The sequence below is a fragment of the Sinocyclocheilus anshuiensis genome, unplaced genomic scaffold (assembly GCF_001515605.1).
Source record: "Sinocyclocheilus anshuiensis isolate Anshui unplaced genomic scaffold, SAMN03320099.WGS_v1.1 scaffold729, whole genome shotgun sequence".
NCBI lineage: Eukaryota > Metazoa > Chordata > Actinopteri > Cypriniformes > Cyprinidae > Sinocyclocheilus > Sinocyclocheilus anshuiensis.
Window position 1 is genome coordinate 24623 of NW_015536561.1, and position 13747 is coordinate 38369.

At 38.3% G+C, this 13747-nt stretch overlaps 1 protein-coding gene across 6 annotated transcripts in view; it reads left to right on the plus strand.

The window, feature by feature from the left end:
• The window catches only part of LOC107701486 (septin-7-like), a 29035-nt gene that overhangs the window by 1770 nt on the left and 13518 nt on the right, over positions 1–13747 (plus strand). For 2 of the 6 annotated variants that reach the window (XM_016503503.1, XM_016503512.1), the window contains exons 1-3: positions 2077–2202; positions 2598–2694; positions 10034–10140. In XM_016503503.1, coding sequence (XP_016358989.1) covers positions 2092–2202; positions 2598–2694; positions 10034–10140 — 315 coding nt within the window. In that variant the 5' untranslated portion in view covers positions 2077–2091. Of the gene's footprint in view, positions 1–2076; positions 2203–2594; positions 2695–10033; positions 10141–13747 lie in introns of those variants that run through there. The other 4 variants (XM_016503520.1, XM_016503539.1, XM_016503530.1 and 1 more) reach the window with 2 other exon arrangements.

Genomic DNA, 13747 nt, shown 5'->3' on the forward strand with positions numbered 1-13747 from the left:
TTGCAATGGGATCCACTTTTTGTTTTTGACATTTTGTTCCCTCTCTGGATCACCCATAGGCTCCCTCGTGAATACCTGATGCGCCCCTGGTCAAGACTTTTTTCTTTGACATGTAATAATATGTTAAATATGTTGATTACCATTGACCTCAAGACAGATGATCTTGATTGCAGATGCACACAAATGTGTTTTTGGGGTGAAATGGTTGGGCTGTTAATAGCTGTTTGGAGCAGCAAATGAGAATGACAGGCTCTAAGCATGATGCGCAGCTCTCTTGCGGAGAGCAGTGAGTGGAGATGCATTTCAATGGGGTTAGAGAGAATAGCAGCCAAAAACTGTCACCAAGCATATATCACAATCCCATTCATGTGAACTTGAAGGAAACTGACTTCATATGTCTGCTTAAAATCAACATGGGGCCATTTGGTTAAAAGTAATTGGAAAAATAGCTCATAAAAGTGAAGTTGGTTCCAAGAAACAGGCTAGCATCATTTCTTTGCAGATGTCAGTTGATATTATATAAGTTTATACATTTAATACTCCAAGTGCTTTTTGGGGCCATGATATTTAGGGTCCTCATATCAGCTGTGTTATACATCTTTCAAAGGATGAATGAGTTGCACAAATGTTACACCTATTCTGATTAGTAAGCTTGTGAACACCCACATTGTTTCCCACCTACACTATTTGCATCCTTCAATCTGTCCTGTTCTCCAGATTGCACATCTGAATTAGGATGCTAACATGGAGGGGGGCTTGATAATCAATTATTTAGTTCACCCATTTGGTCAGATGTTTTGTTTTTTGCCATGTTGGGCCATGGCATCAATCTTACAGTTATGTAAGAGCGCTTCAAGAGTGAAAGAGTGGAAAATGCCCTGAGCTTTTTCACAGAGCATGGCTATTTATAGACTGTATGAATTATATAGTATAGTTTTGAAGAAGATGCTGCTGCTTTTTGCACTGCAATTGTTCATAAACTGTCAGAGGTTTCATATCAAATCCATTTAGATTTTTTGTTCTTTTCAAATAAAATTGTCATTTATTTAAGCACGTTGTTCCTAGGCTGTATGATTTTTAGGGATGCACCGATATTCAAATTCTAGCCAATACAATAAGCCGATAAATATTTTCTGATAATTGTGTTATGGCCAATAACTGATAAATGGCTATGCTGTTTATACTTTTTACATAATTAAATTGTTTTTTCATTATTTTCACATATTTTTATATTGTACATATCTGAAAATATTTTGTCTAAATAAATGAAAAAGAAAACACTAAAACCGTTACATTTTGGCATGCAACATTATAATGTACAATATGAAAAGTTAACACTTTATTGATATTTTTTCTGAAGATTCATTAGAGAAGCTTGTTACATCGATACCATATCGGTTATTGGCTGATAATTTTTCTAAATGATCGGTATCACCAATAACCACCATAGTGCCAATCTAATGTCCATCTCTAATGATTTTCTTTCCAAGAATGTTTGTTTTTGTATTTTGTTTAAAGGAATGTATTGTCTAAATGAAAAATAAAATACAAAAATTGCCATTGCAACATTGTAATGTACAATCTTAAAAAATAATGAAAAAAATGCATTTGACATTATTATTAAATTAGTGTTTAAAGATTCATTTTAAGTGAACGTTAGATAATGGAAAATAAAATAATATAAATGTAAAAACAGGGAAAATAAGATTATTTATTCTTGAAAGAAAATCTTTAGAGTTGCATGTTACATCAGTATCATATCGGTTATTGGTCGATAATGTTTTCTAATTTATCGGTATCGCCCTATAACCAGTATAATACTGATGTAACTTGCATCTCTAATAATTTTTTTTACCTTGTCATGTTCATTCATTCAGGCCAAAAAGAGTTAAGTTGCCCTGATAACTGTAGCCCTCCCCATTCAAAATCTCTCTCTAAATGATCAGTATGGCCCTACTACTTTTCCATTGGCCTACCATGCATGAGAAGCTCAGCGGAGCCAAAGCAGAGTGATCAATTGTGTTTGCCTTGCCTAGCGTGTGCTTCAGCGCTGTGCTTCTAACAGCATGAGATTACAAGAGATGGAAAGGGATGGAGGAGCTCGAGAAGGACTTACAGCTGGACAAGGCGCTGACTGTGATCTGGAGTGAAATCCACTGTCTGTATGACGACATTGAGTTTATGATGGATTTAATACGAAACGTAAATGAGCATGAGGAACAGGCTTCACCTCATCCCATGTATCCTCCCTTCCCCAGCCTCTTGGTTTCCCAAAGTTTGTCTTTGGGCTAGAAACTAGTCGGCTTGTAGCTGTTTTGGTGTGTTATTTTCATATGCACTTAACACGGATCTGTTTACTTCTCCTCAAATTAGCAAAATTCCATGTTATCCTTTGTTGTGGTATCCCTGCATGTGAGATTAGGAGTTAGGCTTCAAGTCATTATCCACTGGAAGTAATGTTAATATTAGCATAGCCTTTAATATCTTTCCTCTGAAGTCTCCCTGAGCCCTGTTTTGAGAGGGATAACTGTAATGGAGGAGCCATTCTGCTCTTTAATCAGTGGAATGTGGAATAAAGCTGTGTTCTCTTCCAGCAGAGGAATCTGGAGGGTTATGTCGGCTTCGCCAACCTCCCCAACCAGGTGTACAGGAAGTCAGTGAAGAGGGGGTTTGAGTTCACACTCATGGTTGTCGGTAAGTCGCAAAATTCTTTTGCCTACCTGTGAGAAATTCTGTGAAAAGTTTGCAGATTGAAGTTTTTGTAAGATTTTAGACATCTATGAAATAAATATTGTCCTTCCATTTCAAGCGAAATTAAGTTTGGATGTAATTAAGTCTTCAGGGAATGTTCATTTAACATTAACACGGTTGACACGTTTGCAGTTCAATTTACCATATGTTTCTTAAAAAGTTAATGCAGATTTTTATTTTTTATTTTTTAACAAAAATTGTATGTAATTATGTCTTTAGAAAACACTCAGGAAATATTCATAAAATGTTAATTGCTGACATTTACAGTTCAATTTTACATTGCAAGTCTTGTGTGAAAGGTTGTGAAACTAGAATATGTTTGTTAGAAAATTTAATGCTGAAATTTTGTAAAATTTATGTATTTAATTCTATTTAGGTCTATTATTTATGATGCCATCATGGTAACATGAGTTAAACTTTTATGATACCAATGATACGAAAAGATGAAAAAAAAATACATAGTAATGTTGTCATCAGTGATTATTTGAAAAAGTCTTTCTTCACATACGCGAGGAACACAAATGGCACTTGTTTTGTAAAATGACACTCACAATGAGATAGCTTTTGTATGTTTGCTTTAAGTGAATTATCTGTCTGTGGCTTTGAATGGAAAGTGTTTTTTTTGGCTGATGAATGAGTAAATACCCACATACAAGAGTAGATATATGAGGAACGTTTGGGATGATCAATACTCTTGTCACCATCACACACACTCTGTGGTTTGGATGCTGTGACTAAAGCTGTATTGGAAATATGGATCTCGGTGACATAACTGTCACGGAGCGTTTCGCCATAGCAACTGGGTTTGTGTCTGTTAGCATTTGCAGTGAGTTTGCTTTCCAGCTCTGGCGTGAAATAATCTCTTTATTTTTTCTGTTCCTCTATTCCTCTTCCAAGTTGTTACTCATTCTATGTCTGTCACTCATTCCCTTCCTCTGTTATATAGGCTTGTCTAGTTTGTGGTTTCCTGTTTGGTAAACCAACCTTTTGAGCCACACTAGTCTTTGTAGAAAGCTAGTTGTGTTGCCTTCAAGATAGAGGTCTGCATTCCCATGGGACCCGCGGGATTAAATTCCCGAATAAAACGCGTAAAACGTCGGTAACTCTGGTGTAATTTGAACAGGAGCGGGCGGTCTAACAATATCCCGTTCCCGACGTCCATTCAGAACAGCATATCTGCGCTTTATTCTTATTGACCACCGATACAGCCTGCATTCGGACTGTTATACACGCGCTGCACGCATGCTTTCTGCTTCACACGTTTTATTTGCGGGGTCTGTGCACAGCATGTGCATAACGATGCTCAGAGCAGGCTGTACCTGTGGTAGCCTAAATATACGGCCGTCAGACAGAACAGGCAGGTTGTCGATGAGTGACAGAGCAGAATAAGGATGAAGCAAAGTGTGAATGCGCTGTCCTTGAAGGGCGGTCAACTCGGTTTTGTTTATATTTTGCTTAGCCTATCATTTTAAATGACAGATGTTATATTTATTTATTTTTCTCTGCGACTTTCCTACTGTGTTAACAGAAAAGTGTCAAACGAATTTAGCATTTTGACAAGACGGATAAAAATTGCTAATAGGCTATTTTTGAACAACCTACATTTTTTTTTTTTTTTCTCTTTGCGACACTTTTTCCTATTGTGTTGTAAATGTTAAACTAATTGTATCCTGACAAGACGAATAAAAATAAGAAATACAATTTTTGTACAACATTTTTATTTTCTCTGACACTTTTTTTCCTACTGTGTTACATAAAATATTAAACGAATTTTGTGTCTTAAGATAATTCATATAAATTCAAGTCAAAGTCAATAAATTCAAGACTCTTGACAAGACGAATAAAATAACATACACATACACAGACTACACTTTTATTTGTTAGCCTATCTCTCTTTCTTTCAGTAGCGGAAATTTAAATGTGAGATTCTGGAAACGAGATCTAAATTTAGCGGGAACGGTCGGGTCGGGAAGAAAAATATTGTAAGCGGACAGCGGGTGAACAAAGAGTGAATATATCGTGGGAGCGGGTCCTGTGCAGACCTCTACTTCAAGATGTGTGGCCCTTTAAAGAGATAGTTCACCCAAAAATGAAAATTTGATGTTTATCTGCTTACCCCCAGGGCATCCAAGATGTAGGTGACTTTGTTTCTTCAGTAGAACACAAACGAAGATTTTTAAGTCAAACCGTTGCAGTCTGTCAGTCTTATAATGCAAGTGGAGACTACAATGCCGGCTGTTCTGACTCACAGACTGTAAGTACGGTTTTTATATTTTAAAAATTTGCCACCGATGATTCAAAGTGAGTTTTGGGCAGTGTAGAGTAGGGCTTGTTGTTTGTCATTTCTTCATGACATCTTGCATGATTTATTAAAGAACTTTAATATCTGTACTGTACACTCAGTGGTGAAATGTAGCTTAATGTCGCATTATGGAAAGTGATGTTCTCTAATCAGAACATGCAAATTATGCTTTAGGTCTCTGAATCTTTCAATCCTGGTGTAGGTTCCTGGAAAGCTGCTTGGACCTTCTGAGAAATCACAAGCGCAGTAAAATCATGTGGAAGGTGTATCTTAGCCAGAGTCCCCTGAAGTGTCCATGTGGTTGGCAACATACCAACTTTCAGTTGTTTGAAGACTTCTATGAATGAGAACAATGCCTTTTGAAGAGCTATTACTCTACCAGTTGAAAAATTTCTTAAAGCTGTTGTATAAATATAAATTATATAATATTGCAGATTCAGAACAGAAATTGATGCACATGGAAGAAACATAGTCCATAGCTTAGGGCAGAAGATGTGTGTTTGAGAGTCTCACATTGCCGTTGGCTAAAATCTGACTCATTTCCAGCATATCTGCATGTGAGTTGATGTAGAGTGTGTATGCTGATTGTGCGCGTGCAGTGTGTTACATCACACGTGTCACCTCGTAGGTCTTCCTATTTGAAGTTTTGTGTGTGTGAGTGTGTCCATGGGAGTTTTTTTCAAAGTGTTACTGATTGTTATCTCAGGCTGTTCGGAGATGAACTCTGACCTTTGCTGCCGAACAATGGATCTTATCACTACTGGAGCCCCTCTCCGCAAACCAGTTAAACACACATTGCTATCACACTTGCATTCTCACGTCCTTTAAAATCAGTAATAAATACTTGATCTGAGTGATTTCCGAAGCTCTAGTTTGTTCAAACTAATTAACAAATTATAATTCTAATAGTTATACAAATTAAAATAGTTTGTTCTGCTGTTTATTTGCACCAGCAATTTGACTCTGTTTATGTGTTGGGGTAGTGGGCCTCTCTTTCGCTCTCTGTCCGCTATCTGTTTGTTAAAGGGTTAAGGAACTGCATGGCAGCAGTGCTTGAGCCCCTTTTATGATGGGAAAAGAGTGAGTGAGCGAACAGAAAAGACGGCAAGAGAGAGAGATGGGGTAGCTGGGATTGGATGGGGGGCAGGGCAGTGGAAAAGAGGTGGGGGATTGTCAGGATATCTGAGCCCAGTAATGGGCCCTGGGGTGCTTTCTGGCCCAGAGTGTGATGACAGGAAGAGGTAAAAAGATGAAAGTCAAGAAGAATGTGTGGAATCTCTTGGAAAATTTGTCCATTTGTCCTAGTCCTAGTCCTCCCGTCCATTCAGGGTAGTAGCAATTAATAATGGTAGAAAAGTATCTTTCAATCTCAAAAGTTTGATTAATTGATGATTGATTAATTGTCATAAATCTTTAAGTCCATGTTAAAGCACTTTTCTAAATTATTAAATGGATAGTTTACCCAAAAAATTTAAGTTCTGTCATCATTTACTCACCTTCATGTCTTTTTAAACCTGTTTGACTTTTTTTTGTAGTTGTTGTTGAACACAAAAGATATTTTGAAGAATGTTGGAAACCAAACAACATTAATAAAAAAAAATAATAATAATAAAAAAATATATATATATGTACATTTTCATACTATTTTTCTTTTTTGTTATGTTTGTTAGTAATTTTTTATATTTCTATTTAACTTATTTTTTAAGTTTTAAATAATTTTATTTTTTTTATTTTTAAAAAATAAATTCTTTAATTTTTTAAAGTTTTTATTTATGTAAGTTTAAGATTTTTAGATATTTTTTAAAAGACTTACAATTTACAAACATACTGCAAGAAACAGGTGATTCAAATGCTTTTGAACACCATTCACCCCACTTTTTCAAGCTAAATGCGAACCGTGTCAAACTGGGTCAGGAAGTGATGCTAGCATGCGCCTTTTATTCTGAAATGTCCGTTCCCCTTATAGCCTGTCTGGGTCTAGTTTAGCGTAAAGCCAGTGGAAATAGGGTCTATTTATCCGCACTATGTGGTTGTGCCAGTCTGTTAGCACTGCTATAGACTTTTCCCTCTGTTTAATGGTTTTCCAGTGTCTCTGTTTGTCCCTGCTGGAAAAGCACATGTGCTGTATCTCTTTTGACTGGAGTAGTAAAAGAAAGAGGATAAAGGGCCCAAAACGAGACGGGGAGGTGGGTTCACTCCATTCATCCATGGGTCTGATAAAGGTCAGCCAACTGTGAACTAGACCTGGATCCTTGATGTGTGACTGAAGCGTCTCATTTTCAGAGATCATGCGGACCGATATTTGATTAAAAAAGGGGAAGAGGCTAATTGGGTCTGGCTTTGCCCTGAGGGGGTGAGCGGGAAAGAGAGGGAGAAACAGTGCGTTAGAGATATCTGGAGATGGAGGCTAATCTAATTACTCTCACCCGTTAAAGCAGTGGCATCAGGATTTCATGAATACATCCTGCTGTGCGTGTGTGTGTGTGTGTGTGTGTGTGTGTGTGTGTGTGTGTGTGTGTGTGTGTGTGTGTGTGTGTGTGTACTAATACTAATGTGTGGTTTCTGGAAAGCACAGCCTTTAACTAGCCTAAACTAACCTCTGGAAATGGTTTGAACAATCAGACTTGCAACAAATTTAGATTTTTGTATGTTTTCACAAACATTTTATGTGGTTTTAACCAATCAGTTATGTAATCAAAAGTAAATTGCAACAATAACAACAATCTTTTTTTCATTATTATATTTATGAAAAGTATTTTTATTATCTGAATGGTCGCAAAATGCATTTTTGTCTTCATTTTGGGACTATGTCTAACTTTTAAACTTAAAATGCTGAACTTTTACCTGTGTAACCCAGTGTTTTTATCATTAACTTAAACTATCAAAAAGTAGTGATCATTTTGATAATTGAAATACACCTGAAATAAAATACATTAGATAAAAATCTTAAAATTCAAAAATGTTGACTTAGCAACTAAGTGAAATTTTTAAGTACTAAAATTACAAAAATAAATTAAAACTAAATAGAAATATTTAAAAAAAAATAGTAAAAAAAAAACAATGAGCACACTACAAAATTAGTAAAGCTTTAAACCTAAAATTAAAATGAAAACTGAAAATATATAATCTAATTTGTAATATTGATATAAATAATACTAAAATAACACTAGTCTAAACATATAACATGTGGAAATTGTGGTACATTATAAAAAAATCAATTTCAGTTTCTTTGAATTTGTTTGAAATTTATTCAACTGTCATCGCTAGTTAGGTTAGGTAAATCCTGCATATGTTAGTGGAAAAAAAGAAAATATGCTGTTTCCCCATGGTCTTGTGTGTTGGTACATGGCTTCCATTAAAATGTCAGTGTAAGTGCAGGCAGACCAAACACTACTCTGTTTCTCTCTATCTGTCTCTCCTCCCCCCTTTCGTTCTCTTCCACTGGTCGCCTCAGTTTCAGGTTGCTGACATCTCTTATCTTCCCCCAACCCCACACACATAGATGCTCTCACAGTCCAGTCACTCTGTCTTGTTTAGGTAAGTCTTTGTAGCCTGAGGCAAGGAGGAGTAAATTTACTTAGCAGGCAGAGGGTGGGTTTGGTGTCTGTGTGTTATCTCTGGCATAGCGCAGAGAATCTTAAGGTGTGTGTGTGTGTGTGTGTGTGTGTGTGTGTGTGTGTGTGTGTGTGTGTGTGTGTCTATATGTTGCTGTTTCCCCATGGTCTTGTGTGTTGGTACATGGCTTCCATTAAAATGTCAGTGTAAGTGCAGGCAGACCAAACACTACTCTGTTTCTCTCTATCTGTCTCTCCTCCCCCCTTTCGTTCTCTTCCACTGGTCGCCTCAGTTTCAGGTTGCTGACATCTCTTATCTTCCCCCAACCCCACACACATAGATGCTCTCACAGTCCAGTCACTCTGTCTTGTTTAGGTAAGTCTTTGTAGCCTGAGGCAAGGAGGAGTAAATTTACTTAGCAGGCAGAGGGTGGGTTTGGTGTCTGTGTGTTATCTCTGGCATAGCGCAGAGAATCTTAAGGTGTGTGTGTGTGTGTGTGTGTGTGTGTGTGTGTGTGTGTCAAAATGTTGAACTGTTTTGGCTCCATGGGACACACTGGTAACTGCTCATACTTTGGTTAATTTGGTTGATGTTGTAATGAAGATTATAAGAGTTAAATCATATAATTTACAATTGAAATATTCATATTTTAATAGTAGTCTTACAATCCAATCAAACATCAATGAATAAATCAAAATCTTTACCACTGAATATTTGGTTTCATCTTACATATGGTAAATGTCCACATAGGGCCTGGTGTAGTAAATGAATAAGGCAAGATTTGGAAGCTCAGAAGCTGAGGATTGTCAGTGGGAAGATTGTTTATTGAGAGAAGGAGCTTTGAACACCCCCACTTGAAGCCTAGGATCAAGCTTGTGTCAAAAACGTGGAGTGAGAATGTGTATTTGAGTGGGTGAGGATGGTGTACATTGGTGGTCTGTTCTGCCAGATGAGCCCAAGCGTTCCCTTCCCCCAATTCAAGAGATGTTCAGAATGACACCGCCTTGTGCTCATCAGTTGTAAAGAGAAGTGTGGAGTTGGCTAGAGGGAATGGAGCAAGCAATGTTTTATTCCTTCAGAATAAAATAGCTTTCTTTCTCTCACTCTTCCTCTTTGTCCACAACATTTTCCCAATATACCCATGAATTTGCTGTCATTCGATTGCTGTCTTCAAGAAGAAACTATTGAAGTTCTGGCTAGGGTCCCACATGTGCCACTGGTTGGCTCAAAAACAACAAAACTAATTGTGTGTTTCTGTGTGGGTGGATGGATGTGAGAAAGCTTGTGAGGATCTGTGGAGAATCTCATATTCATCACCTCCTGTTTTTAAGTATGGGTGTCTCCATCTGTCTCTTGCATTTGGCATTTCATCCTGGCACAAGTTAAGCACAGCCACTTAACATTTTTATTTCTTTCCTGTTCTAGGTGAGTCTGGATTGGGCAAATCCACGCTTATCAATTCCCTCTTTCTGACAGACCTGTACTCCAAAGACTACCCTGGCCCATCTCAAAGGATCAAGAAGACTGTTCAGGTATGTCCTATTTAGCTGACCTTCGACTCCTGATACTGATCCAGTGGTCTTCCCTTTCTCTACCACTGTCTCTACGTTAGTGTTGCTCTCTCTTTCTTCCTTTACCTTTGACCCTTTATCTAAAGCAACCATTATCTTCCACTGCCTTGCAGCCAGATGTGACATAGAGAAGCCATGAGGGAGGCTACTGAGGTCTGATTTCTTATTCTCTACCTTGGACTGGGAGTTGGCAACCTTTTTGCTTTGAACAAAGTGCACCATTCGAGTGGGACTGTGCTACCTAACTGACCCATTCAGCTGTGCAACCCTCTGTATAATGCAGAATACAGATCTGTTTTCTTGCATTCACCCACTGTTGTGCTGCAGGAACCAATTTTTGGTCTGTCTGAGGTGATCTTGTGGTTGAAACTGGTTTGCATGGCTCTATCGGCAAGTAAACAAATCCAGTCTGTGTTATCCATGGTTTGCACTTTTCAATTTAAGTTCTTCTTGTTAGATTAGCTGCATGGCTGTGAGGACGGATCGGGGCTTATTGCATTAATCACACTCACACACCAAAGATTGCATTTTGCCTCATCAAGATCAAGTCAACCAACAATCAAGTGCATTGAGACAGCTGGAGTGCAGAGCACCAAACAGGCTCAAGCAATCACAAACAGATTCCTGCCTTCTGAAGGTCCCAGGCCAGAGCAAATGCTCCCAGACTTCCCAGAGGAAAGAGACAGCAGAGTTTTGACCTTATATGGATTTGATAAACAAGGCGAGGACAGATGCTGAGGCTGGAACATCAGAAATGGGGGAGGATACACTAAAAAGAGCTTGCGGTATGATGGAGTGTCTCAATTGGAGTGTTTTTTGAAGAGGATGGGAGGGGCAATATGAAGGGGTCTAGATTTTTCTGGAGGCAAGTAGGGTTCAGTAGAAGGTCAAGAATTTTCCCACGAAACCCAACACCCGGCAATGACTTTCCCACCACCCTTGAGATGGGACGTGTTCCGAGTCGTCCCAGCCCTTTCTGGTGTTTTAAGTGCAGTCACTCTCAGTTCTTCTTTATCTTGATGAACAAACTCTGTCATTGTTGACATCAAGACTAAGTTCACTGTTGATGTTCGGACTTTGGTCAGGTTTGTATGAAATGACATGTCCTTTCTGACATAGCTTTCTGACTTGAAAAAGCTATCCAGGATGTCCAGTTCTGCTCCTGAAGCCACTATCCTGCAGAGTTTAGCTCCAATCATAATTAAAAACACATGAACCAGTTAATCAAGGTCTTCAGGATTACTAGAAACTTAAAGACAAGTGTGTTAGAGCTAAACTCTGCCAGATATTGGCCCTCCAGGAGCAGGATTAGACACCCTCGCATTAATGTCAAATCACTAATAAAATCTGACTGATATCATAACTGGTCCATCATAACTGGTATCATAACTGGTCCAGCAAATGCATGTGTCACTTGTAGCTGCCTTGTCAAACCCTGTCCCCAATGATGCCCTCTTCCAAGTCCACAATTTAATGATGTAATGCCACATAGACTGTCAGGATTCAAGTCGGCTGTGAAGACCGCATCATTGAATGTTCCTGAGCACCCTTCTGAAACCTAAAATGACAAATGTGACACCCTCCGGCCTCATGGACTTTACATACACAGGACAGGGCTTAAAATATGGCAATTTATTTCCACTCATTTTTTTTAATGAGTAGCCCGTGTTCTCATGATATTGTATCTGGTGGTCACATGGATCAAAGTTTGGTGGGTGCTTGTTTAGGGTTATTTGCTTTTCTCACCGTTGTGCAGAAACCGACCAAACACAACCTCCAAATCATCTTACAGTCTGAATCCAGCAACTGTGGCATCTGTCACCCAACATCTAAACAAATCGTTTGGAAATATGAAGTAAAACCAGGGGACATTGCTTGCTCCCTCTGGAATTGAATAGAAGATTCTTCAAAGGCGGCACCTCTTTGTTTTTGCCACAAACTACTCACGTTTTACCTGGATTTTACAAATGAAATCTGACATTTAAAATTTTCTCCTGTCCATGCTTTCCTCTTCAGACCTATTTAACCTTTTCTGGCACTTTCCCTGGTGGCAGGATGCTTTCCGCCATACACTTTGTCTTGAGGTGTTCCACCATGAATGCCCGTGATATAAATTTGTCAGCCTGGCCAAAGGCCATGTGGTGATGTGTGGCTGTCTGGTCCTCTGTGGTCACTTTAGGCAGGACATAGAGTCAGCGGCGAGAGTATTTATATTCCAAAAACAATCTGCAGTGTTTGTCAAAGCAGCCGCACAAGGGCCACTCTGGTTGCGTCAAATGAAAGTCTTGACATTTTTGTGGCTCTGTTTTTCTACATTTTAATTTATTTCTGTTTCTGTGTTGTTGCAAAATGAAGTGGCCTGATGTGCCTCATAAACATCCTCACATGAGCAAGAATAGAAGGGTTTTATCCACTTCTCTTTCTTCTATTTCCTTCATTTTTTCTTTCTCTCACTTAAGTCTCTCCTTTTTCTCCTTCCCACTCTCTCCTCTTTTTGAAGAACTAAGAAAGGTTGTGGTTGTTTTTGCTAGTGAGAAAGTGCATGTGTGAATGAGAGTGCAGTGCAGTTTTAGAAAAAGAGGGTCAGCCAAAAATAACCAGGCTTGTGAGAATAAGCCGGTTTTTACTGAAAGCAGCTGAAATAACTTCAGGAGATGATGAAGCTGAATCATAGTGACATTGGAGATGACTATTTCAGTGTCTCACCTTGGTGCCTAACACTGGCCTAACCTAGAATGCAACTAATGCACATGATAAAAAAAAAATGTAGAAGATGGCGCAGAAACTCTTGCGAGACCACATTTGTTGCTAGCAAGAGGAAGGATGACAATTACTTGACGTCATTTTAAAAACATGAACTTGTTTGTCTGTAGCAGCAATGAATTTAAATATGCATCTTTTAAAGGGGTCATATGATGCGATTTCAAGTTTTCCTTTCTCTTTGGAGTGTTACAAGCTGTTTGTGAATAGATAAGATCCCTAAAGTTGCAAAGACTAAAGTCTCAAACCCAAAGAGATATTCTTTATAAAAGTTAAGACTCGTCCATGCCCTCATAAAACACCTAGTTTAAACTAGGGTTGTGACGGTGAGGAAATTTTCCCACCGGTTAATCGACGTGTGACAACACCGGTAATACCGGTATCACCGTGGGGGCGGGGCGTTCCCTCTTTTCCTCGCTTTCCTTCGCTTTTAAATAGATTGTAAAAGCGGTGTGCGCATTTTACTTTCACTTTGAAATAGCGGCAATTTGGCGTAAAGCAATTGTTCGTTTTTAGTTCGTTTGAATTTTCCCTCTTTTCCTCGCTTTCCTTCGCTTTTAAATAGCTTAAAAGCATCGTGCGCATTTTACTTTCACTTTTGAATTAGCGGCAGTTAGCCGTCAATTGCTTAAATAAAGTAAAAATCAACAAATAATGTGGAACCAATTAAATAAAAAACTAATGTTTAAAAAAAACTTCCAAAATCATATTAGATAAACGGCAAAAGTCAACAGGCTTTTCAAGTCAAGTCAAGTCACCTTTATTTATATAGCGCTTTTAACAATACAGATTGTGTCAAAGCAACTGA